This window comes from Telopea speciosissima, chromosome 6, assembly GCF_018873765.1.
Source record: "Telopea speciosissima isolate NSW1024214 ecotype Mountain lineage chromosome 6, Tspe_v1, whole genome shotgun sequence".
In the NCBI taxonomy this organism is placed as follows: Eukaryota; Viridiplantae; Streptophyta; class Magnoliopsida; order Proteales; family Proteaceae; genus Telopea; species Telopea speciosissima.
The window spans coordinates 45,241,352-45,269,085 of record NC_057921.1 but is presented as its reverse complement, the minus strand read 5'-3'; the positions used below and the strand labels follow the sequence as shown (position 1 = coordinate 45,269,085).

At 37.9% G+C, this 27,734-nt stretch overlaps 1 protein-coding gene and 1 long non-coding RNA gene across 5 annotated transcripts; one reads left to right on the top strand and one right to left on the bottom strand.

The window, feature by feature from the left end:
- Positions 1–166: 166 nt before the first annotated feature.
- Positions 167–19,761, top strand: LOC122663914 (E3 ubiquitin-protein ligase RING1-like). Of its 4 annotated transcripts, none has more exons than XM_043859584.1 (4): positions 167–1,319; positions 4,245–4,252; positions 13,279–13,287; positions 19,750–19,761. In XM_043859584.1, the coding sequence occupies exon 1, from the start codon at positions 226–228 to the stop codon at positions 1,312–1,314; it is 1,089 nt and encodes a 362-aa protein (XP_043715519.1). In that variant the 5' UTR covers positions 167–225; the 3' UTR covers positions 1,315–1,319; positions 4,245–4,252; positions 13,279–13,287; positions 19,750–19,761. The 4 variants fall into 4 exon arrangements, with proteins under 4 accessions (XP_043715519.1, XP_043715518.1, XP_043715517.1 ...); XM_043859583.1 differs by having other exon boundaries at positions 167–1,323; positions 19,750–19,759; XM_043859582.1 differs by lacking the exons at positions 4,245–4,252; positions 13,279–13,287; positions 19,750–19,761 and adding an exon at positions 12,508–12,777.
- Positions 13,282–27,734, bottom strand: LOC122663916. The gene is made up of 3 exons (XR_006333245.1): positions 27,480–27,734; positions 26,396–26,405; positions 13,282–13,294 (listed from the first exon to the last, which is right to left on the bottom strand). It is a non-coding gene; the product is annotated as an uncharacterized LOC122663916 (long non-coding RNA).

The following is a 27,734-nucleotide window of genomic DNA, read 5'->3' as shown; positions in this document are numbered from 1 at the left end:
GAATGGAGACCGGTCCATCCGACAGATTGACACCCCTGAATCAAGGTTGGTTCACCGAACGACTCATTATTAGTCCGTTAGACCGTCAGACACCATTCAGCCATTCACCCTCTCTTTCTCTCTCCGTATAAAATCACAATCACTGAAGTCTCTTCGTTGTGAAACTCTCCGCTCCCTCCCTCTAACCTTTCTTTCGGACGAACGATCGTCTTTCTTGCCGGGAAAATGTCATTTGCAGGAATATCTAGCGGCACAACCGGTGGTGCCACACCCGAATCTCAGCTCTATTTCTGCCATCAGTGCAACCATACCGTCTCGATAAGGCCATCTACCACCTCCGACCTTGTCTGCCCAGACTGCAACGGTGGTTTCCTCGAAGAATATGAAAACCCTATCCCTCCCCCTAATCCCTTTTTCACCTACTCCGACAGCTTTTCTAGTGGTGGCGCCGCTTTCCCTTCCCTTGCCGCTGGGCTTGCCGGTCTCCCCTTCCTCCTCTCCAGTTCCAGCACCATGGAAGTCCCCCCCGATTTCTCCGCCCTCTTCGGTCCTGAAATCCGTCAGCGATCGACGACGACGATGCAAGACCCAGACGTCTTCAATCCCTTTCTCTTTCTCCAGAATTACCTCCAATCTCTGCGTGCAGGTGGTGCCAACATCCAATTTGTCATTGAAAACAACCCTTCGGATTCTAGTGGTTTCCGGCTTCCGGCGAATCTTGGTGATTACTTCATCGGTCCCGGCCTCGAGCAATTGATCCAGCAGCTCGCGGAGAACGATCCAAACCGCTATGGCACGCCTCCCGCGTCAAAATCTGCCATCGAAGCTCTACCGAACATTAAGATTTCAGAGGAATTGCTGGCTTCCGATTCATCCCAGTGTGCGGTTTGCAAGGACACGTTTGAGCTCGGCATGGTGGCGAAACAGATGCCTTGTAAGCACATTTATCATTCTGATTGTATTCTTCCATGGCTTGAGCTGCATAATTCTTGCCCTGTTTGTCGATATGAGCTGCCAACGGATGATCCCGATTACGAGCAACGAACTCGGGAGACGAGACCTGGGAATTCGACTGCGGGTTCTGGGTTGGCGGATTCTGGTAGTGGCAGAGCAGGAACTCAGGAGAATAACCCTTCGCCCAGAACGGCACAACGGAGGTTTAGCATTTCGTTGCCATCACTATTTAGGTCATTTGGTGGGCAAGCAGAGACGAGCAACAGCAGGGATGGTGGTAACAATGGCAACGAATCGAATACAGGAAGTCGGGGGAGTCGACACTTTGGGTCTGAGACCAGGCAAGAGGACTTGGATTAAGAGTTGTAGGTGCTATTCTTGAAACTGGAATTTTTTCTTTTTCTTTCGCGTTATTTTTTGTTGTTAATATCATTGCTTTTTTTATATTTCCTTCTCTTAGTTTTTATTTTCTTTGATGGCTTCTTGATAAGTTAAAAACCCGGGAATCGAATCTTGTAGAGGTAGCATTGGAATGAGTGGTTGTAGCGTCAATAGGTGTATGCATAGGTTTAAATAACATTCATAGATTAGTTGAGGCCTGATGATAACGGTATTAGTGGTTTTAGAGACTTGGTGGGTAGGAATGATGTGAGTAAGTTTATTGGAAAATCCATCTTATGGTAGTAGTGATAACCACGATCCATGTGGTCCGTATAGGGCTGCTCTAATTGAAAACATTAGGATGCTATCTTATCAGTAGTGAACATTTTAAGGTTTAAATGTCTACATCTGGTTCCATGCCAGCTAATTGTTTTGAGTATGAATTGGTTTTGAATTCTTCTCTAAAATCTCATCTGGCATGTGTTGGCATTGTTACAATAAGCAGTGTTTTGAGTCACTTTGAAAAATATTTGAACTGGTAATTTGAATATGCTGCTAATGACTTATTTAGAGTTCCCTTCCTTTGTATGCTGGCAGCTGAAGTCAGCTCCTTAATTTTGTATTTTCTGTACTATGGACCCAATTTAGAAAGAATTATGTTGTTGGCAGCACTGCATTGAACCTTAAGGTTGTAGCATTAATATGTTTATACTTAGGTTTAAAAATGATTTTCATAGGTTATAAGATGCCTGATGATAACATAATTGATGATTTAAGAAACCGTACTGGATAGGAATGATGACGTAAGCATAAAAAGGTAATTGAGTAAAGTGTTTATTGGAAAGTCCATCGTATGGTAGTAGTTCAATGATGTTTCATGTATTTGTGTGGTTCTAAAACTTTAATAACTACATCTGAATCCATTCAGGCTAATTTTCTTAAGCTTGGTTTGGTTGTTATTTTCTTCTCTAAAAACCTGTCTGTTTTGTGGTCGGAAATAGACTAATTAAGGAATGCTTTTGAGTCACTTCAAACAATGTTTGAATTGGGATATAATGACTTATTTAGAGTCCTCCTTCTGCATATGCAGGCATCGGCAATTGGCTCCATAATTTCTGTTTTTGACATGGGCCTATTTAAGAGGTGGAAGTCTCACAGAAAACATTGACCAGTAAGTCTTGGCAGGACAAACTTTGCACCTGGGCATGACTCAGAGGTGATGCTCAAAGCCATTGTTACTAGAACACTGCACATGGCAATGTGGCTTACTCTTGGCCTCTAGTGATCATCGCTTGCCTCCTGCTACGTATGGCAGTGGGCATGGTGTGATGCAGTTGCATGTGCTTGGCTGGACTGGCATGACCCGACTGAAAACCCAGAGTAAGACAAACCAGGTCAAAACTTGGATTCTGGTCCAATAGGGGTTGATAGGAAATTTATTTATTTCTTAGGGGTATTCTTGTAATTTACATTTTATTTTTACTTAGGAGATTTGATTGAGTTTTTTAGTTCCCTAGTTTGAGTTGAGTCCTATTTCAGTTTTAGAAAGTAATTAGGAGTCTTTATTATATATATAATTGGGAAAATGATCTCTGTGGGGGGGGGGCAACTTGACTGCCCCGCCCCCTATGAAAGGTGGAAATCCCCCCCACCGAGACACCAGCGAGCGTACTCTCTTTGGCTGCTGTGTGCGCGTTTGAATTGCTGTACGGCTGTGGAGCTGTGTGACAAGGTTGGTGGATTGTTTCCTTCCTCCTCCTATTCTTGCTCTTATCTCTGTTCTCTCCTCTCAGGTACGATCTCTTTCTTTCCTTTACTTTATTCTTCTCCTCCACTCCTTATTAATACTTTCTTTTTTACTTCTTCCCCTGCTGCTATCAAACCATCCGGACTGTGAGAGATTTGTTCGATCTTGCTTTCCCTTTCACCTTCAAATCTTGGGGTACACATCAAGACCCTAGAACGACCAGGTCTGCAATTCCCCTGCTTGAACTTATACCTGAATCGAGAGTTGCAAACCTACACCGAAAGCACAACCAATAATCTCCAACCTGATTTTATAATATTTTGCCAAATCTTTACTTGGGTTTGAGGTTTTTGTGGTTTGGAATCAAGAGGTGTGGAGATTGTGAGCCTACTCCTAAAACCACAAGAGTCTTGAAGCATTTGGTTGTGAAACTGGAGCAACCGCAAGAAATGTATTCTGCTGTTTCTGTTTGCAACAACGCGAGGTTGAAGAATGTAGTCTTATAAATTGCATGTAAGTACAGATTTCTATTATTTCAAAAAAGCCCCTTCTTTCTTAAGTTGATTCTAATTACTCCAGTCTTTTTTTCTCTGAAATTTCAGAAGGCCTTTCATTTCATGTTTAATCCCAGTTTGGTCCTGTTATTTGATTACTTCACTATTTAGGGTCTTAATTGTTCATAAAATTACCAAATTGCCACTCATTCTTCCATATGAAAATTTCATCACTTTACTAGGTCCATAACGATCCAAAAGCTAGGTTATGTGACCTGAGGTTGTATTATGGTGCTTATGTTGTGGTTGCTTGTTCTCCATGCCTCTTGCTACTAGACACCATTAGAGATGGCATGCCTAGATTCGATGTGTTGAACTTTTGGGCAGATTTTCTCAAAAACCATTTGAATCTCTTATTATGTTCCTAAAAGGATGGACAAAATTTTAATCAACAAAGTATAAATGCTTGTTCAAAAGAGGTTTTTATTATTCTTTGTGCAAAAAATATGTAAACTTATTTAAGGTTGAAATGGGTGAGAGAAAAACATCATCAGATCTTCAAGAAATGTTTAAGTAAGAACTAAGAAGGCAAAGAGGAGGTATCATCACATATAATATCACTCAGTGATGACAAAAATCAGTACTGTACTAAAGATAGAATTATGAAGATGATGAAGTTGAGGTATAAAGGGCAGGCCTTGGTGCAACGGTAAGGTTGCTCCATTGTGGTTTGAGTCTAGAAACAGCCTCCCTGCTGCTGCGTACGTTATGACCCTCCCCAGACTCCGCAATGGCTGGAGCCTTGTGCACTGGGTACACCAATTTTTGATGAAGTTGAGGTATATGCTTAAGCACTAAAGTGAAAGAAGAGTCACTCCTCAATTACTTGTATGTGGGGCCACTGATGCAGGTGCCCTACCTTGGATCGACCCAAACCTGTTTGAGAATCCAAACCAAGATGAACCTGGGTCCCAACCTTGTTCTGGTTCTCAGTAGGATATTTAGGATTTATTTTATTTGGGAAAGAGGGTAGCTATTAGACATGTAGGGAAATTTTCAATTTGTGTTTTATTGAGTTTCTATTTTTGTTATTCTAAGTTTTAAGAAGTAATTAGGGGATAGATTTTAATTCTATAACTGTTTTAGACTTCAATTAATTTCGTTTTTATAAATAAGCTTGAAACCCAATTCATGGGGCAGATTTGAGAATGAATTGAAAGTTGAGTTTGAAGTGCCCAAGTGGCTGTGGCTTGTGCGATCTCTTTCTCCCCCCCCCCCCCCTTTTTTTATTTGTATGCAATTTACCCTCTACCTTGCAACTCTGAAATTCCCTTCTTCCCTACCGCCGCCCCCCCCCCCCCCACCAATTTGGTATCAGAGCTGAAGGATCAATCTCCTTCCCCATCAACTTCTCTCATCCCCTTCTCTATCAATCTTTCTCACCTCATTTTTCTTCTTTCCCGTTACTGTTCTGCCATACGACCAGTAACAGTGAAAAAAAAAACTCCTCGCTATCGTCCCCTGTGATATCACAACATCCCTATCCTCTCTTTCTTCCCCAACCCACTGAAACCTAAACCCACCCCTCCCTTCGACATCCACTGAAACCCTACCCCAGCCCATCCGTTCAATTCCCACACAGACAGAAAAAAACAACTGTGCCAAGAAACAGAAAAGTTGAAATCCTCCCCACCAGCTTCTTTTCCCCCTTCTGGAAACCAATCGAACATGCCCCCCTTCTCAGATTCAACCAAGAGAAGCAGGAAAAAAAAAAGAGATAGAAAGAAGAAGATAACAAAGAGCGAGAGCCAGCAAAAAAAAGAAAGAAAAAGAAACCTGGTTTTTGAAGCTCCAGCTGCGATCAGCCTCCTTCAAAACTGCAAAAATCCTTGTTGAAGTCGAAGACCATAATCCTAATTGCACTCGATTCTGCTGCCGACAACTCGCAAGGTCTTTCCACTCCTCGTTGGTTTTTCTCTGGTTCTCCAGAGGTAGGAGACATCCGAGTTGAAAACGGTCACCCCTCTTTCCCCCCCCTTTCTTGCGTATGCATCAACATTCTTTTTTTTTGCCGATTTTACCCCTATTTATCCTTATTCTGTTTTATCCTTCTTTTTATTTAGTTCCAAGTTTGTCCTTCCCTCCCCCTTCCCTTACGTCTTAGTTACTTTGTGTTTTAATTTTTTCCAGCTTTACCCCACTTTTCTCCCTTATTCTAATATGTCCTATTTTACCCTTATTTCACTAAATCACCCTTTCCCCCATTCTTTATAAATTTCTGTTCCAAGAGTACCCCTCCCCCTCATACGTGTTGTCCCATTGAAGTTGTTTTCTTTGTTTGCCATTATTTACAATCGTGCCATTTTCTCTCAAGCTTCAATTATTTACTGCTTTGCCACTAACTCCTTGATTTGAGTATCCTCTTATTTGTGTGGACCTGGACCCACACCGAATCCAAATACAACCCTGACCCTGGACTCCTTTGTGTTCAAGTTTAGAGTGCGCTTGCCTAACGGAAAACTTGCTGCTCTGTTTATTGATGAAAGGCAAAGAGATAATTTTGTCTCACGATCTGTGGTCGAGATGCTCTCAAAGACCGACCAGATCATTATTCACTCTGAGGATTATGTACTCGTCGAATTCTTTGTTTCTCAATATTGTGACGGTGCATGTGTGAAGTATTTGATTCTCCTCAGTGTATTATTAAATTGGGTCATGAGTGGTTAGAAGAATGAAAAGGCATCATTGATCGTGACAACAACTTGTGCACCCTACAACCTTTTCATGTGTGCCAAACATTCATCCTTCATGGGTTAGTTGATGAAGTTTGCTCAAGGCCAAAAGAGTGAACACTAGTGATGCAACCTTAACCAGAACGTCAAATAGTGGCAACAGAAGACGAGAAGATCGTTGAATAGGTCATGACCGAAGCTAGTGTTGTGAAAGCTATTCCCCATCATGAGTACGTTCTCCCTCACGATTTTGCCTCCATGGATGCACCCCTAAAACTTCATATTTTGGATTTTCTTCAAGTTGCAAACATGGAACCGATAGCCCCCCCGCTCGTGACCTTTTAATTCTTCCGTTCCCTCAACACTGTGGAAATTGATGCAGGTGCACTACCTTGGACCGACCCAAACCCGTTTGAGAACCCAAACCAAGATGAACTGGGTCCCAACCTTTTTCTGGTTCAGTAGGATATTTAAGATTTATTTTATTTGGGAAGGATATGTAATCTTTAATTTTGAGGTAGCTATTAGACATGTAGGGAAATTTCCAATTTGAGTTTTATTGAGTTTCTAATTTTGTTAGTTTAAGTTTTAGGAAGTAATTAGGAGATAGATTTTAATTCTATTGCTGTTTTTGACTTCAATTAAGAAACTTTGATTTCGTCTTTATAAATAAGCTTGTAAACCCAATTCATTGGACAGATTTGAGAATGAATTGAAAGTTGAGTTCGAAGTGCCCGTGTGGCTGTGGCTTGTGCGATCTCCTTCTCCCCCCCCCCTCCTTTTATTTTCTTCTTATGAGATTTCCCCTCTGCCCTGCAACTCTGAAATTCCCTTCTTCCCTACTGGCCCCTTCCAGCCACAGTGCAACGCCTATGAAAATCTTTTGGTAATCTGGAAGTTAGTCTACTGGACTCGGATTTCTTTGTTTTTCGCTACTTCCTTAAAGCTGACATGTTGAGAACCCTGGAAAGAGGGCTTTGGGTTCTTCAGCGTCGTCCTCTTATTCTTCGCCATGGAATCCGGACGCGTCACTTAAGAGGGTTGAACCGTCCTCCATTCTGGTTTGGGTCTGGTTGCCAGCCCTCCCCTTTCGGTTCTGGTCGCCGGAGTCTCTTAGCGCCATCTTTAGTGTGCTCGACATTCCGCTCTTCATGGACAGTCGTATGATGTCACGTGAATGGCTTTCTTATGCGAGGGTGTACGTTGAAATCTCCTCTACTGTGGAGCTCCAACAAAATATCAAAGTCTGTTTGGAGAATGGCCACTCTTTTGAGCAACCGGTTGCTTTTGAATAGCAGCCTCAGAGGTGTTTTGTGAGGTTTTTGGGCATTCTGTCGTATTATGGGCAAGCAACGCACCCATCTTCTCCCCCTACAGTAAACCTGGCCTCTACTTTCCGTGATGGAGTAAAAATCATTGGGCTGGGGATGTTGTTGCTCCTCCATGCATGGTGGTGGATGGTGAGTTGCAAGCGGTTGGTGTTTCTCAAATTCAAAATTGGGGCTTGGTATGGAAGGTGCAAATTTGGTTATTAATGTCAACAATCTTGGGTGCATTGATGGGTGTGGTGATATGCTTACTAGAAAGGGGTTTCCTATTGCATAACGAGGGATGTTGTAGATAGGATTGAGAAGGGGAATCAATTTGCCTTTCTGGATGGGATTACTAAAGAAATAAGTGCTGATTTCTTGGGATTGGATGAGGTGGAAGAGGGGGAGTTGGTTAAGGATGGAAAATTTTTTGGAAATTATCTTATTACAGATAAAAAACCAAGTGGAAGAGATAGTTGCTGAAGGAACGCATGCTCAGTTGTAGGAGCTGAATATACATCAAATCCCTAATTAATTGGGCCTTGGAGGCTGGTCTATTAGTAGTGCTATTATTAGATAAGCCACTCCAATTGCTCTTTAATAAACAATATCACGGAATCGTCTGAATCCTAGGAAATCTTCCATTACCAGCTGGGTGGGGATATGATAGGGAACTTCTGTCAAAGCTCATATTAATGGAAATCCAGCCAAATGTTGTTCGAGATGCTCTCATTGGCAGAACTTAGGAGCATATCTAGCTAATTCCTTCCGCTCTCTCTCTCTCTCTTATGGTGGAGTTGAAGATATGCCCCTAGAAGTGTCAATAGCCAAACATAGTCATAGTATCAATTGAGTAATGCTTTTGTCTGGTCAATCACTCTAATTTTCCTGGATTAATCAAGAATGATGGTTTCCTCTAAATCCTGGGCACTCCTCCAATACCAGCTGGGCCAGGATATGTCAAGGAACTTCCATCAAAGTTCAGATTATGGATAAATAAGTCACAGGATCCTCTTACTCCTGGGTACTCCTCCAAAATCATATGGGCCAGGATATGCTACGGAGTTCAGATCAATCTATAAGTGGTATTAAAGATTGTCTCAGTAGGGGAACTAAAGAGCATGTATGACTATTTCCCTCCAGAGGATCTGGCTTCTCTTAGTGAAGGCCCGGACTGCAAGCTGTCAATGAGAGAGATGTTTGATAAAGAAAAATAAAAATGAGAGAGATGCTAAATCTCTTGCAGTGGCTCACAGAACTGGCATTTCACAAGGTTGTTGGCACTAGCGGAAAATGAGGAGGGGCAAAAAAAGAAAAGCGATCTCTGACTAATCTCTTCATCAAACATGCAAATTGGGGATATGTAGTCCCTGCTACGTGAGATGATAAAATTCCTAATAGAGTGTGCTGGGAAAGATTTTTATCTGGGGACTTCTTCAGAAGAAGGGGGGAAAATGGTATGGTGTAAACAGCTATGTAGATGGTGATACCATATACTCCTATTTTTGGAATTTATGTGGACATGGACTTCAGAGATTGTTGAAATAAACACCATAAGAGGAATTTATGTTCGAATTATTAGGAATTCATTTAAGTTTAGGCCCCAACACCAAGTTGTTAGCCACTAACTCAAAGTAATTGCTCAACAATGTCAATGTGTCCTTAGCATAGTTCGAAAACTCGCTGAAATTTCAAATACTTCGGTAGTTTCAAAGGCACTGAAACGAAACTCTATACGAAATATGCGACTAGACTTTTTTGACCTAAATATCCGAAACTTCGGTTATTTCGGTCATTTCAGTCTAAAAAATCCATTGTTTCGTTGAAATTTTGGTCATTTCGTTTATTTCAGTTGTTTACGCCCCCGAAATGGCCAAGCGAAACTCATGGGAAGAAATACACTGTTTCGATGAAGTTTTGTTCATCTCGGTCTGACCGAAACACCGAAACAAAACGAGTTTTCAAACAATGATCCATATCTGCTGGCACACTGAACATGGGCTGGATTGAACTGGAGGAGCAATATGTGTTCATTTTAAACTCATGGAGATTTTAAGTGCTTCACTTACCTACAAGAGTCCTTTCCAAATAATAACTCCATATTTTATGGGAGACAATGAGACATTACTTATCTGGGTCCCAATCATGAGTTGCTGCCATAGATGCAATAATCGTCCTCTAAAGATGGGTTTATTCATTTTCCTTATGGGATGAATGCCAGGCCACCTGCTTTTGGTTTACAATTTTTTCCCAATTAACTAGGAACTTTTTTAGGATTCTCCTTATCATTCAACTAGTTTAATGCCCTAAAATGAAGCAGTTGAAGCCAAGATGGGGAAACAAAGACATGAAATAAATTGGATGTTAGATAGCGCACATTGCACAGAAGAACATATCTTCCCCTTCATAAAGTTTTCTCCTTACCTGTTTGACTATCTTTATTTTGTGTCTGGCAGCACTATGAGAACAATAAATACTTCAGGGTTGTATCTTTCTAACTCTTATTATTATTATTTTTCAGCATGAGAAAATTGGCTATATAGAAAATTACATGATCAATATGATGTTGGACTAGGCTTGCCCCCAGCAGTGTTTCCTCAAAGAATGAATCAAGCTCAAAACAGGCTCAGTGTCTTAACTGGACCCAATGTAGAAGGGAAAATAGCTGCCTTTTAGGTCTATGAAAGGGTGAGGTAAAATCTGAAATAAGGTTATGTTGAAACTTAGGTTGGGGATTTTGGTAGGTTGATGAAGGGAGCTGTTTCGGGACTTGGGTTTATGAGAAAATAGGATTTGAAAGGGTAGTTTAAAGGACTAAAAGAGATCCTCTTCTGAAGTAATATCAAATTGGAGTAAAGAAGAAAACACTCTTTCACTGAGAGGTTGGAGTTGCGCCCAATGAGCTAGGTTTTCTTTGGATAGTTGGCTGATGTAGAAAATATATGGAATGTGGTGCTGGTTTGTGAAGTACGGAATATGGCTGCTGTAATGCAAGACAGAAAATTGAAAGTACAATAGAAGAGGAGTAGACCTTGGAATTACACCTAGGATCTTAGTCAGTCCACCTCTGTGATGAATACACATGGTGGGAATGATTGGGGCAACACAAAGCCATTGTTGACGTGTACCATAAGGGGGTTAAAGCCCTATTTGTGGCGTCGGTATGCCCATCTTACTTGCCCAACCCTTTTCAAGAACAAGAATTGACGCAAAATTAACTGGAAGAAAACCCAAATGTACTAGAACACTAGTAATGCCATATGAAAACAATTTTCATTGAGGATAGCTTCTAAACTACTTTGCTCCTTTGGCATCTAACATAAGACATGTACATTAAGTTCAATATTATGTGGTCAATGAAAGGGCAAGTCTTTGGTCTGGGCAACAAGACCTGTTCGGGGCACTAGTAACATGACGTTTCACACATGCAAAGCATTGGGTCCTATATATATCGGTAGGTTGGGACAATCCTAGGTCAGGAAACCCTTGGGATTGCTGTGGGCCCACAAGAATACTAAATAACTCAAATCAAGAGTTCAGTGGCAAAACTGTAATTATGGTGAACAGTTTAGGGTCCTTTTGGGAGCAAGGAAGAAGAACTCGTCTCGAGTACAGGTTTCGACCAACCAAAATAGTGAGTTGGGGTAATTTTTATTTTTCCAACTCGATGCCTGGTATCGATGGATTTTAGACCTATTTTGGGGCTGAAACTTGGTACGTAGGCTATTGTAGGCCATTTAAACACAACGACACTATCAGATTTTGCAAAAACTAAGTCCAAATAGGAGTTTCACTTCGGACCTTAGGTTGGTAGACGACAAGGTACTAATAGGGCCTATTCTACACATAATTTAGTAATTAAAAGCAATCAAATCATACAATTAATATAAAACAACTTAAATAAACATTACAAATGTTAAAGTGTACAATACATCAATCTGTTTAACATATTACATCTATCATCCCATAAAATGTGACCGAATCACTCATTCAGAACGATTCGGTCTATATATTCTTCCCATGTCATAATGCTGCTGTAGTGTTACACATAGTTTGCCATAGAACTCATACAAGTGTTGTCATCAACATATTCCAAGTCCCCTATCTTAGGGTATAGAAGAGCCAGTTGCCATGAGATCTGAGATCCACTGCTATTGTCATACTGAGGCATGTATGGATGTGGCTGGTTTGAGACTGGGAATATGCAAATCCTTCAATTTTGTAGCTGAATGTAGTCTCCGGCAGGTTGTACGTTGATATCCAGGTGCAAAATGAGGCAGTAGCCAGCTCACAGGGGAAAAATGGCAGTCTCAGTAGAACTCGACCGAGATCTGTTGAGTTCTGGAAGTCTTTAAAGGAAAAAGGGTCGAAATCTGGGTTGGGTTGAGATCTCGACACGACCCAGATTTCGCCCGAGATGGTGTATTTTTTCAACTCGTGTAGCATCTTGTCTCGACAAATTCAAAAAGCGAGAAACTCGTTGAGATCTCGCGAGTTCTTCCATGTTTGGGAGAAGAAACAAAGTCGACTCAATTTGAAACAATTGTTTAAATAAGGGTAATTCTGGAAGTTAAATGAAGAGAGGATAAACAGAAAAAAATTGTAGGTTTGGTTGTAAATAAAACAAAGGACCTATCTTCAACTCTTTAATTTGCATTTTCATCTGTACAAATGCTCTAATTTTTCTGGCAGTATTGTGAAAGCCTATTGATTACTTCAACTCTTGCCTAGTGAGTGTCTCTTGTTCTTACATGCTACCTGTTGTTTTTGGATATTGTATTGCTGATGCTTTGTTTGATGTACTTCATGATGAATTGTAACTTTCTTTGGTTGGTGCCTTCTCCATTACAAATACTAAAAATGATTGTTTTTAATTTCATGGTTTGCAGCTCGATGCCTCTTATCTCAGAATTGAGAAAGAATTTTATTTCATGATAGTCTGGACATCTAAATCCCCAAAGGATTCAGATGTGTAATCATGTATGGACAAATCATATGCATAGAAGAGTGGTGCTGTTACATTTGAAGATTAGATCATAATAGGTACTGCCTTTTTATATTTCATCTGAAAAGAGTCATTTGTAATTTCATCAATCCAGAGAATTGGAGCTCCCATTAATTTGCATTTTTTGTAAAATTCCTCCAGAGAGCCATTTCATTATGTGTTTGGTCATGTTTAATATTTGCATTTTTCAATTTAGGCTGTTTGTTTGTATGTATAAATTATTCAGTATAAGTTTTAGAATTGCCTTTTCATCTCAACAAAACAAAGATGTGAAGAGGTCCATAAACTATCAACTAAATCCTGAAAGTAGTGATAGGCTGCATCCAGCTAATGCTAAATTCTACAGAAAATCAATTCATACCTTTACAGAGTGTGCTAACTACAGTGGATTTTGATCAATTGTTTTACCTACTCATGTTTGAATCTGCCTTATTACATCTTTCAGTTTAACATCAAATCCACCATTGCTGGTTACTTTATGGGTGTAACATACTTAAAATGGTGGGTACTTCTTATAATCCTTTAATTGCAGGCTTTTAAATGGATTTATATATAGCCCTAATGCAATTGTATTATAGAGAAAAATTGTTATGAACCTGACTAGTTTAAGGGGAGCCAGCAGGCCATTGTGCTAGTCATGTCATGGCACAAGGAGTGTGCGTGTGTGTGTGCTACCGCTGTTTTGCCCCTAACTATTTAGATTTTGGTTGTAAAGTCCCTAATTCAAATTCCATTCTAGAATTCAATGAAGCTCAATTTGGATCATGAGAATCCAGGCGGCTAGGAATTTTGTTGATTTGTCTTGGATGCAGTGTTCCTTTCATCCATTGCAGCGCCTCAATTCTCAAGTCTGATAGGTATGAGATTTCCACTTGGAAGTCCAGAGTTTGATTTGTATGATGATGCAGGAATCAGCTTCTTTAAAGGCATATAATCTGTCAATTCAGCAAATTAAATGCAAACGTTACAAATTCCTGGCCATTTGGACTACTCCTGAGCAAACTGAACCTAAACTGTAATTGCGTGGTTTTTCTTAGGAATGATTGGGTTGGTCTTTGGAGGTGATTATTTTTTGGGTGTGGGGAGGTTGATGTGAAAAAATACAAATAGGTTTATTTTAGCGGGAATAAACTTTGGGTTGGGTTATGTATGTGTTGGTCTTTTTATCCAATGTGTTTTCATTGTAATGCACCAAACTAATAGGTTTATAATATGGGTAGAAGCTGGGCTTGCAAAATTAGTTAAGTCAGTCTCTTTGTTTTAATTGTTATTAAGTGTTTTAGATAGACTAGATTGTTTTGAGTCAGTTAATGTTACCTTATTAGTTAGGGATTGGGTTAGGCCTCTCACTTTTAAATATTTGTGTTTGTTTTGATTTTACAAATTTTATTAATGAATGAAGTTGGTTTTTTGCTGCTCTAAACTGGGACTCAGAATCCAGTCGTGGGATTCAACTATTCTATTGGTGAGACTTAAAAACTGCTGGTTGGATTCCAGCAATATCCTCTTATTCTATTCTTATTCTCTTCTCTAATCCTTCCATCGATTCCAAGTAAGTTTTGGGTGAAGAAATAAACATATTTAAATCTAAAATAAATAAAAAAAATATTACAAAACAATGATATACCACCAAGAAGCACTAGGTCCAGACAAACAAAGCAAAACAATTGGAACAAAAACATCAACCCAAGTTTAACTGGTGGTCGAAACATAACTGTATTTTTCATTGGTATTGTTTAGCAGCTGAGTCTGTTTCTAGTTAATGGTTTGAAATTACTATTTTCTTGTTTAAACTTCCATTAATGTTCTGGTTCTAATCTTTGCATAAAACCCCGTTTTCTTTCAAGTTTTTTATTTGAATTCTTATTCCACCAAGGAATTCCTTGAAACTCAAATTTTAACTATTGGAATTCAAATCTCATTTCAGGTTAAGTTTTCGATATTTCTAAAGTTCTGCTACTGTTTTTAACTTTAAATTCAATTTTTACATTGATGTCCATAAATCCTTCTCTCACTAGGATCCCGAGTTCCTAACCATTAATTTGAAAAAAAAAAAAAAAAAAAAAAAAAAAAAAAAAACAAAACAGAAACAAAAGCAAACAAACAAAAGTTTCTGGAGCGTTCGACCGTATAACATTGTTTCTGTCCAAACTCGGGCAGGATCAGGTTAAATGAGGGTAATGAAGCTTGTTCATGAAGCTATCTCTGTCCGTCAGTAGAAGGATTAATCATTAATGGGCTCTCTTGTTTACCCAGAAATTGAAGCTGATGGGCTTAATTATGGTTGCAACAGAGCACCAATTCTCCACTTCCGCAATTCTTGAGGAAGCTATGGCCGTTGAGGTTTGGCTCTTCAGACTGCTTGTAACTATGATGCAAGGCGCTGCTGGTGTGCATCTACAGACTTTAGCTTGGAAAAGTGTGCCAATGATTCTGATACCAGCCCTCCGGGTTGGGCTCTGGGACTCCTAGTGTCTTACTTCCAGATGGAGTGTCAGCCCCTTCTGCTCTGTAAGTAATTTCTTCCCACTATTGTTTTTGCCACATGAATTAGATGATGTACACAGCCTTACCCTTGCTTCAGAGAGAGGCTATTTCCTGATTCGAACCCACGACACCGTTATGCTGAGGTCTGCCTTGTTAGAAATACAACACCCAGAAATGGGATTTTGTAGAAGAAAACAAAGATAAAGAGAAGAACAAACACACAACACCAAGGATTTTATGTGATTCACACCCAAGTAGGTAGGCTACAAGCCTACATCCACGGTCGACGATAGAAATGGTTTCACTACTTCTCTGAAGCAAAAAATTACAAACCTTTAGATCTCACACACCCCTCACAAAGAGATAAGGATAATTTATAAGAGAACCCTAACCCAAAAAAGTACAGAAATGACCCTAGAAGCCCAAAAGATTTTTCTTTTCTGATTTGGACCAGAACTTAACATATGTTGATATACATATCATTTCGAAGGTCTCGACAAGCTCTACAAATAATAGTGTCTATGGAACTGATGTATGCACTTTTAGGCCATTCTGGTGCGTTTCGAAGACGAAACAGCCCACCGAAGATTCGCCACAACACTTTCTAGACTAAGATCAGGCTTCGGCAATAACATGCCATCAATCAAAATTCAATAAATACCCTTCTATGTATGTCTTTGCAAGCCTACGGTATTCTAATCACTACTATGTGCCTAGCCCCGGATTTTCCGAGCTTTGAGATCGATCGATGGTTATGTGTAGTCTTCTTTCGACCTTCTATTGCTTGCTCTTCCCTATGACTGCCACTCTTGCAACGAATTAGGATCAAGCAAAAAAGAGCCACATCAATACTCTTAATCAAACTCGAAACTACATTCAGACACTAGATGAAGTGTACTTGTATTAGAAGCAAAAACTTATTCCATCACCAAAAATAAATTGTTGGTAGAACATCAATTTACTTCTAGACAATTATGTCTGACTTCAAAGATTATATTGTCAACTTGTTTGATCAATGACAACTTATCACCCTAAGTAGCATTTTTCCCTTATTCCATCCCTCATATTTGAGCTGTTGCTTTACCTATTTCTTGCTCCCCAGAACATATCATACAGAGATACTTCCAAATCCAATATCTTTTTGGCTTGGGGGTAAACTAACAAAAGAATTAGTTCCAACATGATCAAAATTCAATGCGATGTTGATATAACACCACCCACTTGGAATTAGAGGGACAAACAAATTTCTGCAGTGTTAGACTTAGACCACCATGACATTTTTATAGGCCCATCCATAGAAAAGAAAACTTGTGGATTGGGCTGAAACTACAATAAAATTGCTTTATTGCTTTGAAAAGACATTTTTGGAGGTGTCATTTATGTTTCGGTAGATAGCAACTAGTTGATAGATGATGCAACTTGGATGGGTTCTCTCGATTGTTTTGTAAGTAAGGGTGTCAATGAGTAATCGGAACCAAATATCGAATCCGGATCTGACCGAATAATCTGATTCGATCTCGATCAAATTTAATATGGTTAAGTCCTGGATCTGAAAATGTCTTTATAATTCAGTTCGGTTCGGATCCGGATCTATCCCCTAAACCAATGGATCTAACCGAATCTGAATCGAATATATGCCTTAAATATTAACCTAAAACCCTAATAGTTTATTAGGTTTAGAGTTTTAATGGTTTAAGACTCTAAGTTGACAGTTAACCCTTAGTGCCTTTAAGCCTTAGACTCGCTTACTCCTTAGTCCGTAAGTCATACTAAATATTGATTTCTTTTACGATTATGACTTCTTTTGTAACTCTTCAATTATTCACCTCTTTCTCTTTACCGCTTCATCTTCTCCGTCTCTAGCAGTGATGCACCGGCTTCATAGTCGATTCTCCATCTTCAACAACCTTGCAATTTCCTTCCATGCAAGTTGGAGTTAATCTCTCTCTAAGCTTCTTCTGTGCTCATGAATCCTAAATGAACACAGTGAAGGCTGAACGTAGAGCTTGTGGGATCATCTTTCTAGCTCTCTGTTTCTTTTCCTCCATTGGTCTTACTGCATTGTTCCAAGGCAAGCAAAGGCTGCAACATTGTGTATTAAAGGTAAGTAATGGTCTCTCTCTCTCTCCATAAATATTTTTTCTTGATATAATAACCGGATGTAGTAACTTGATAAGAACCGAATTGTAACCAGATCCGAACCGAACCAACTAGGATCGGTTACAGTAATCAATTCTAGAACCGATCCAGGACTTGGTCCGGATATGGATCCCACTAGTACTGCTTGGAACCGAACCGATTACCAGTTCCGTACCCAATTGACACCCTTATTTTGAAGTACAATAAGCATTTAAAAACTTGGCTTGTTCCGAAATCAGCTAGGAATCGGTCAGACTTCGCCAGAATTGTCTAGACTCACCCCGAACTTGGCCAGACTTAGTATGCGTAGAATATGTTAACCGGAATTAGTCAAATTGATTTCTAATCAACTGATTCTGCCAATTCTAATCCAAGGTTTAAAACCATGGACTATAACACATATCCCCAACTCCCCACTCTCCCGGCAAAAAAAAAAAAAAAAACCTATTTGTTTTGTAATTTTTTTTTTTATCTCATAGATCGAGGAAATTATCCCCCAAAAAAAAAAAAATGTAAAAAAATGTGATAGCTTCTTAGGGCCATAGTTTCTCGGATCCGAATCCTATCTAGTGCGCTAGCCCCTCTAACGTGCATCTGACGGCTGGGAGCTCCTTATCACACACCCCTAGCGCATCTAACTGCCGGATGCATGCTGGAGGGGCTGGCGCGTTGGAGAGGATCTCTTTCCATAGTTGCTCACCCTTACCAACCTACCCATTAACTCTGGAAGATGCTGCAGTACTCTCCACTAAATGTATTAGTATATTACATCATTAAAATCTTGTGATTCTCAGTGTTGTATTCTTAAAAAGTTCATATACACTCGAATGACATTTGCAATCATTGCTAGGTGATGTTTTCCAAAAACCAGATACTATATATGGAAAATTCATTGTCACTCAATTTCTAAGGAGGTGTTGTTCACATCATCATTTACTATCCTAATAAATTTTTTAATGTGAACCATATTTCTTGTTTGGTTTGGGATCTCCAATCTTTGGGAGAAATTGTTGGTGATTTTCTGTTAAAACTTGAGGTAATCTTATAATCTCTTCAAGTGCTTGTTATTTTTTTTTCTCAATCTTGTAGTGGATCTCAAGTTTGGACATTAAGAAGTGAATTAAGTAATCTTTTATTTGTTTTAATGAATTATTCTCAGAGTTGTCTCGTGGTTTTTCCTTCACATTAGAGGGTTTTTCACGTTAAATCTTGTGTTTATTGGTTTGTGGTTGTTTATTTTGTTTCCATTTTTTTCGTTTTATTTGCTTTCTTTGATTTACACAGGTGAGAAAGTTTTTTCGCATCTCTTCCCAACAACTGGTTGAATAATCAGATTGACGCACATGCCAAATTTTAGATTCTTATTTAACCGTATACTCTTCTCTAATGTATTTCCATGCATCGTCTAAGGATTTAAAACAAAATAAAGGCAAAAGTTCCTTCATAGTCTTGGAGAGAGCTTTTTCTTCAGGATCATCTGTTTTGCCACATGGCGTGGTCCAAATTTTATGAAAAAGCAAACCCTAGGTTCCATTTGAATCGAAATAGAATTTAGCAAATAGCAAAATATAGTTTCGAAACTCAACATTATAGTAAAGCACACAATAGTTAAATTGCCACATCATCCTACCACATGATAGAAGTAGAGGGTCTAATGGAGAGAAGCCTCTCTACAACAGACCATGTAAAGGCAAAATCACTATACATTATAACATTAAAATACAAAGATCCAACCCAAAAGCTCATAGAAGCCAGCCTAAGTTCAGGTTTTTTCCTTTGTTGAGCTTGGGAGGGTTTAATTAAACTTATCTTAAACTGCTAACCCTTTCCAAACTGTCCCTAAAACACATCATAGAAAATTAATGATCCAGTTGTCGTTAAAGGTTCTCACCTCTCTCTAAAACATAAAACTGGACTTAAATAAAGTCCTAAGTGAGACTTTAGTGACTGTAATAGAACTATATAATAATAATAAAATATTAAATTAATTTATCTGATTACAGGCGAATGTTCCCCGTATTTATATTTTAAATTTATATTAATAACGTATTAGTGAAGTTAAAAGATTTAAGTACACCAAATCTTAATAGGCTGTGTTTGTCTTATCATTGAAAAATATTATATTAATTTATAAAAAAAAATGTGGGTTGGTAGAATATCGAAGATATCCTCTCGTGTGTGTTTGAAACTCCTTGTCTACCTCTTAATTATAAATTATTTCTATAAAAATCATTTCTTTAGAAAACACTTCCCATTAATCAATTAAAATGTAGAATAATTTATGGGTATAATCAGGGGAATGTATAATTTTTTTTAATGACCTAGCCTATTTTTCCTGATATATGGCCCACGTAGGCCCACCTGACACTATGAGATGATCCAATAGGCCCATGTGGCAAAGATATTAAAGATATAGTATTTTGTTACCATAAAGGTCACTCATCAAAAGAATCTGAGCGTACAAATTTAGCATATGATTTCTGATGGTTGAAACAAGAAGATGTTTCTACTGTTAGTGATGGTTAGGACCACTGGTCATTGTGGTATCTAATGTATATTAGTCTCCAGTTAGAGACCCCTCTTTTCCTATTCCCTGCAGTAAGTCAGGTCATTTCTAGAATAAGTGTTGGTGATCAAGACTTGGTCCCTTGGGGGTCTGAAAAAAAAAAAAGTGAAGGTCAAACTTGCGGTCTTATATCAGTCATATCGATAAACCGATTTATGACTTTAAATTCTCTCAAGATTCATATTAGTGGTACTAGAGTGGTCGATCTTTGGTTCCAAATCTCACGTAGAAAGGATTGACCTGATGTTAGAATGGAACCGCTTAGAAAAAAAACTACCTGATCCAATGTGGGCCGCCATCAAAGTCGGTTAGATGTACAAGATAAGGGTTGTGATACAAATATCCCTAATTCCCATCATTATTGTAGGGCCCTTTTAAATATAATATTTAGCAGATTCCTTGGGCCCATTTTATTTGGATAGGATACGCAGTCCAAAAGTTTTCACAAGAGTAAGTCAATATGAATATTTAATGAGTCAAGTCTATTTACTAAAATACCCATAAACATGCTGCTTCATGGGTTGTAATTGGAAAATATGGTTTAGAAAAACAGCCCCATAAAGACGAATCAGATAAAGACATCAATCAATCGAAAAATACTCCATAAGTCAAGAAGGGTCCAACCCAATCAGGTTCTAACTTTGAGCGACATTTAAAAAAAAAACAAAAAATCTTGATGGTAGGTCCCATGTGGGTTTTACACGTGTTTCTGGTACTACATGTTCCAGTAGTGCCTACTGTTAGTGCCTTTGTAGTTTGTAGTGGTGTTGGTGGTTTACAGGGCAACAACAGTTGTAGTATTGTACATTTTGGTAATTACATATCGGTTTGCCAGATCGTATCGAACTCGGTCGAGGCCGATATCAATACTTGGCTGATCCTGGATCAAGTATCGGTATCGGATTAAGGGTAAAATCGTTAAAAAAAAAACTCAATTTTTAATGAAAAACCGAGACCAAACCAGTAACAAACTGACTAGGGATAGGGATTGATAAGAGACTGTTAAGAGAAATTGAAAATAAAGAACCATAACTAACCTGACCGATAGTTATCGGTTGCGGATTCAAGTTTATAGACTGATTAATTATGACAAAGATCCTGTCAAACCGGGCAGCTGGGCTGCATATGCAGCATCAGAGGTGAGGCAGTGCGCATTGACCGCCTTACCCCTAATTAGGCAAGGCGCCTGGGCAGGGGTAAGGTGGTAAATACATGCCGTCTCACCTCTGGTGCTGGACATGCAGTCCAGCTGCCCTGATTAACAGGAGCCAAGTCCGATTAATTATCGAATGAAAAAACCGATCTAAAGCAGACTGAACCAACGCAGTTAATATGTGCTCTAACTTGATTCCAACTTTTAAGCTCAAGAAGATGTATCAAGTTATGGTCTAGGTCTTGTGTAAGATGCACATAACATCTCTATTGATAGAATAAATCCTAATAGTAGAAAATGAGAAAAAGATTAACGTGGTGGTAGTATGCAGATTTCTGGGCACACCCTCCATCCCTTGTGGGTCTTACACACATTCTCTTCCGATTAAAGCCTATTGTTGGTCTATTCAGTTTCCCACCCCTTCATCTGGATGATCATCAGATCGTCCTTCTAGCTTGTTGGTGGCCCATCCCTTCGGCTCAACCCCCTTGTTCTTTTTAATCACTTAAATAGTCAACTTCTCTCCTTTGAGATTTACTTGACTTCATCAAAGTATAAAATGATTACTTAACTATTTTAATGATGTTGTAATATGGGTATAAGGGTACAATTGTCCTTAAGAGTTTCTTGATTGTTTGGCCCTAGGGCACTATTGTATTTGTATTTCATCTTTTTTTTTTTTTTTGATGAGAAAATAAAATATATTACAACTAGGCAAAAGATACAGAGATGTAGTTCCTTGCTTGAGTATTTTTAGTTAGGTTATAAATCACCGCAAAACAAAAAAGGTCCCCCTTAGTACTAAACGTAATGTTTTGTCCTATGGTATTTATATACAAAATTCCTTGAGAAGAGGCCAAGGTCAAGGAGTATGTGTTGGAGTTGGAAGAGACTCGACAATCCGTTGATTGGAGCACCACACTTCTTTCACCTTCAATCCTAGACTAGACGCATGCTCGAGAACTGTACGGATACTAACTAATTTTGGTTCCATATGACGAGACGAATTAAAATTCCCTGCAGCAAACAAAGCAAACTTGCCATCTAGCAAAAATATATAAGACCATCATATTGAATTCACTCTTGGTATCTGATGTCCTGCACAGATTAAAACAAGATAATTGAATTTCGGCAAATGAAAAAAAAACCCAGTCTTATTCTATTATAAATAAAGTTTGACCAGTGTCTAATAGACACAAGTCACAATTTTCCAAAAATCATCAAATGGCTTTTGGGAAATGCTAGAATATTACATAGGAATGCAAATGATTTACAAATATGAAACTAATTTTATGGTTGATGGAGTTTCTTCTTGATAAAATGCTTGCTTCCAAGTCTTGGTCTTGACTCTTGAGTATGATCATGACTTATCCAAGATCCATGATTCCCTGAAGAACTCCATCTCATCACTTGGTATGTTTTGTTTGATTTTCTTGCTAGCATTATTTGACTTCATCTTGCATAAGATGTACTTAGCTTGTTTACGAGTTCTTCTTCTAAGATGCTTGATGAACTTCAAATCTTGACTTCTAGGAAGATGCTTAGACATCATTCGACGAATATGTTACTATTCCTATCAATGTCAATATCCTTTTAAATGATTACATAAAACAAAATTTGTCATAATCATACTATAGATCATCTAGAATACAACAATGCATTAAAGCAAAGCCTCCGGAATTGTGCTACCTATAACATTTGTGTTTTCTAGATAAAGCTTTTCCATCAATTAGTAACATGCTTATAAGTCTTACTTGGATAAACCAGTTCCTACACAGAGCACCATACTAAGGCATGTTTTGTCCATTCATATCCACATGTTTGGCTACCATCAAACACTCATGTTTGTTATCATCAAAATACAAGAAAAAAATAAGATTAGGATTAAAATCCAACAAAGAAGAAACACGATTTTAGAGTTGTCGGAACATACAATATCACTACATCCACACTCTGATCACATTACTAGATTAGTAGGTTACTCATCGTCACCAATGAAAAGAGAATACAATGATTAATGTGATATTTTTTTGCCTATGTTAAATATGATTTTTAGTGGATTGAGATAAAAATATTCAATAGGAGAATAAAACATTTATCCTTAAATTTAAAATTAAAATGCTTGGTCACTAGTGTGTTTAAACTTAGAACTTTGAACTATGAACTACCTTGATACTCTATTTATGTGGCAAGAGGCCATGCAGAAGAAAAATGCAGTGCCACACTGGCATTATAATTAGGCACATGACTATGTAGACTATGGTTATAATCTTATAGTTTAAAGACTCTAGGATTTCACAAGTACTTAGATGGTTGTTTTGATTTATGGTGAGATTGTTGTTTGGCTTCCACTTTCCATGTATTATAGTTTTCAACAAAGTTTTTCTATTTTTCCCTTTATGGTGCCAGCACTTTAGTTGGTATTTGGTAAGGGTCTTGGTTGGTAGTAGCTAGGTCTTCAGAGTGAACTCTGCCATTCATGTGGTCGAAATAACTATCAAGTGGGAGAAAAGTTTGCTATAAAGAAAAGCTTAAGATGCTTTTGATAAGTATTTGAGTACTTTTGCTAATTGGTTTGTTAGTTTTGTTATTATGTTTAGACTTTAGAGTCAAAATATTAAATAATCGTTGCAAGTTTTGGGTCTAAAACATTACATTATGATTCTGTTTGGTTGCAAGAGGGAATTAAAAGGAAGGGAAATGAAAATTTTCAAATATAAAAAAAAAACTTTTATAATCATTACTTCTAACATGATTGTATAAAGTATTTAAAATTCTTATCATATTTAATATGAAATTTGTAGATGTAATTTTTATGACATTTCAAATTCAATGGAACTTGGTGCAAAGTAAAATGTAATTTAGGTTGTGTTTGGAATGTATTCTTGGAATGCATTATAGGTCGATTTCGTATTCTTGAACACTAAAAACAATTATTTTTATCATCCGAGAATGCAAAATCGATTTGGAATGCATTTCAAGAATGCATACCAAACACAGTCTTACTAACAAAAAAAAAAACAAAGAAATGATTTGAAGTTAGTGACATAATCATGTGAGTATAATGATTACAAAAAAATTTCATTTTTAAGGTTGAAAATTTTAACTTCCCTTCCCTTCCCTTTGATTTCCCTTGAAACCAAACGGAACCTATATAACTGACATAGTTAATAGCTCAATCTCGATCAACATTGGAATAATTAATGATTGAATTTGAATTCAAAATTTAACAAATGACTAATCCACATGATCTCTAATCTTACTCAATGATTTAAAATGACCTACATCAGCCCTTCATTTACTTCATTATAGAAAATACATGGAAGGGAGGATATGAACTTAGATTGGACTATCCAAGAATGAAACTTGAAACAGAAGTTAAAATATACATAACTTGATTTGCATGTCGAGTAATCCGAAATCGTCAAAACCTAATAGAACGAAAAAAAAAAAAAAAAAAGGGAGAAGGTTGGGCACATCGCCGGCCTTCTTGGAGCTAGCGGCTGTGCCCAATAGAGAGGGTGGGATGAAAAGGGCTGGGAGGTCATTGCCATAGAGAGTGGGAGAAAAATAGACTCAGGCTGCGCATGCTGGAGAAAAATTAGATTTTCTTAAAGTAGTGAGAAGGTCAATCCTTTTCCTCCAATGACTTGAAGTAAACCACCAATGTTGGGTGACAGCAACCAGAACAAAACCCAAAAGAAACCGGGAAGAGTGTCAAAGCAGCCTAATTGATTTCTCCTCTTGCCTCCCTCCTTCCTTGTTTTCTTCTCTCTCACTCAAAACAATTTCAAAATCAATGTGTGGGTGAAAAATTCGATTTTTTTGCTTTTCTTTTCCCTCTATTGAGAGAATAAATATGGGCAAAAGAGGAAGTGGGCTATGGCTTCAAGCCTAGCACCCTATGAACCATAATACTGTTTTGGTAAAGGCACCCTATCACCCATATTAGTCTTAGGTCAACCCACATAATGGACCCGACCCGGTATATATTTTGTTAGCTTAAAATTAGAGAAAGTCACAAGATGGTGGCTTTTAGGCAATGTAATGGGTACTCTATTTACTCAAATGAGTTTAACTAGGTCAGCCTTCTTCATGACTTACTAGTAATCTATTAAAAAAATTGTTTGAAGTGTAAATAATGTGATCTCAAAGTAACTCATCTAAGGGCTGTTTTGGTATGATTTCTATTTCAAATTTTCAAAGTCTTAAATTGAAATTATAATATTTGGTATGATTTTTTTCATAAATTGAAATCAATTTCATCTGAACATAGTGAAATAGTTGAGGAACTATTTCAATATTAAAATTGAAATCAATTTCAAGTCTATTATGTGCTTCACTTTAATGAGCATGTGTTAATAATCGGGATAAATGCGTCATTTGATATGCTTATAAGATATGAAAGCAAAATTACTTTATTTTACCACCAACCACACCACTACTATCACCCCCTCCCAGGATCAACCCTGCCCTTGTCCCTGCCCACCACCATTCATTTTCTAGTTTCGCTCCCTCCTCTTCTCCCACCACCACCACCACCACCACCACCACCACCACCACCGTGGCCCTCTCCCAAAGAAATAAAGAAAATCTACTCTTAAAAATTGAAATAACAAATGGATTTCTTATTCTTGAAATATTACAGATTGATGCAATCAAAACAATTCAAATTTTTGACCAAATATCTATTTATTGATTATTAAATGGAATGTAGTCCGGATTGAAATCGAAATCGAAATCAAACAAAATCAGCCATAACCTTTTTCCAATTAAATGGAGTTTGCCTCAAGTATCTTATTTCATTATTTCAATTATGGTTGAAACTTTTAATTGTTATCGGAATTCCATTCATATCTTTGCGTGTCATTTCTTTGTATAAGGCATCTTAATCTAACCTAAGTCATTAACTCCTCCAACCTACAAAATATTAGCTCTCCCTACTCGAACACTTAGTGGCCTTAATTACAAATGTTCTAACCACAAAACATTTATTCAGATCACCTCTAAATCAACTCATTTTTTTACTAGTTTTGTTTCACATGACCATCTCACCATCTTTATTACAGTTATTGTGTTTATGCTTTTTAAGTCGTTTGAGATTTAATTTTGAATAAGATTGTCTTACTTATAGCTATGTAGACAACAATTTTCCCCGATGTATAAGTATCTATAATGGTCAACCAGTTGTGTCTTAGACTTGATTTAGAATGATTTCTATTTCAATTTCAGGAGGTGATTTCTATTTCGAAAGTTTTTTGGTTTTATTTTTACACCTTATTTCATTAAAATAGAAATCAGTTTCATTAAAATTCTAAAGGTAGAGGGATAGGTAAGCAGTATACATAAGCTAGCACCCTATGTGTCGCTCTCTTTTTCCCTTTGAAATGGCTTACTTACCCCTCAAAGGAAGGAAGAGAGAGAGACACATAGGGTGCTAGTATACCGAGCTTTTTCTCAATTCTAAAATAGGTGAGAAACTCTTTCAATTTCGAAATGGAAAATGCATTCAATTTTACTCTTTAAAACACATCTTTAATTTGATGCAAAATACCAATTTTATTTTAAAAATAAAACACCACTCTTCGTCTCTTGATGGCCTCATCACCACCACCACCACCACCACCACCACCAACTCTAAAGGTGTCAATTTATAACTGAAACTGACCGTTTAAAATTGAACCGAAATAAATTGGTTCAGTTTTGGTTTCCTAAGCTGAAATCTTTTCTAGGTTTGGTTTGGTTTCAATTTTATGCTTAAAATTGTTAAACCGAACTGAGTTACCTATTTTCAAACCGACTAAGGAACCGTATAAAATTATATATATTTTTACTTAATCAAATGTGGATGATAAATATTTTTCCATTTTAATGTTTGAGAGAAGTTTGGAGGACTTTGATCCTAACAAATAAGGGATTTTTATTGATGAAGAAGTAAAAAAGTTGGTCCAGACATTTAAAATAGGATTATAGCCGAATATGAAACCAAATTAAAACCCAATAAGAAGTTGAATACAAAATCGAATAAAAAACGAACCAAACCAAATCGATTTGATTTTAATTTTAAAATATATTCCTATTATCGATTCGATTTCATTTTGGTTTCTACATTTTGTTTCTTAAATCGAATCAAAACCAAATTTAATAACAGAAACCAAATCGATTGACACCCTTGGTCCAGCTCAATGCCAAAATCTAGTATTGTTAACTCCCCACTCCACTCCACTCAAAGAGTTAAGCGGTGTAGTAAGTTTTTGTAAATCCATGATCATTACGGGGGTAAAACTGTAAAAGGCTGTTACATGTATCTATCAGCTTCAAGTCCCTCAGCTAAACGACCAAAATTCCCCCGCCCTAATTTCCTCAAACCTGCTGTCTTCGTGTTTCAGTGCCTTCTTGGAACTTCACACACGATTTTTTGGGTAAAAAAATAAAATTCAAATAATCCCCAGTAGCCTTTGGTAATTTCACACTCAACCAGTGTCAGTTGTGAACACTTCATTTCATCCACAGAAGAGAGAGAAAGAGACAGAAGAAGAGAGAGATTGCACAAAGCATCAGAGGGAGTGGGGTTGTGCGTAGTGGGCCCCACCACGCCATGTGCCCTTCCGCCTGTCTCCACCCGCTCCTGCCGCTCAATGATTAGAGCCCTTCTTTCCAGTTTCCCTCTCCCTCTCTTTCTCTTTCTTTTTTCTCACTTAACAACCTCAAACAAAGAAAGACAACCACAACACAGCGCCCACCAGCTCATCTTAGCATAGCCCGC

Excerpts from the sequence above, each read along its gene's own strand:
- LOC122663914 (XM_043859584.1), top strand. The coding sequence starts at position 226 with ATGTCATTTGCAGGAATATCTAGCGGCACAACCGGTGGTGCCACACCC.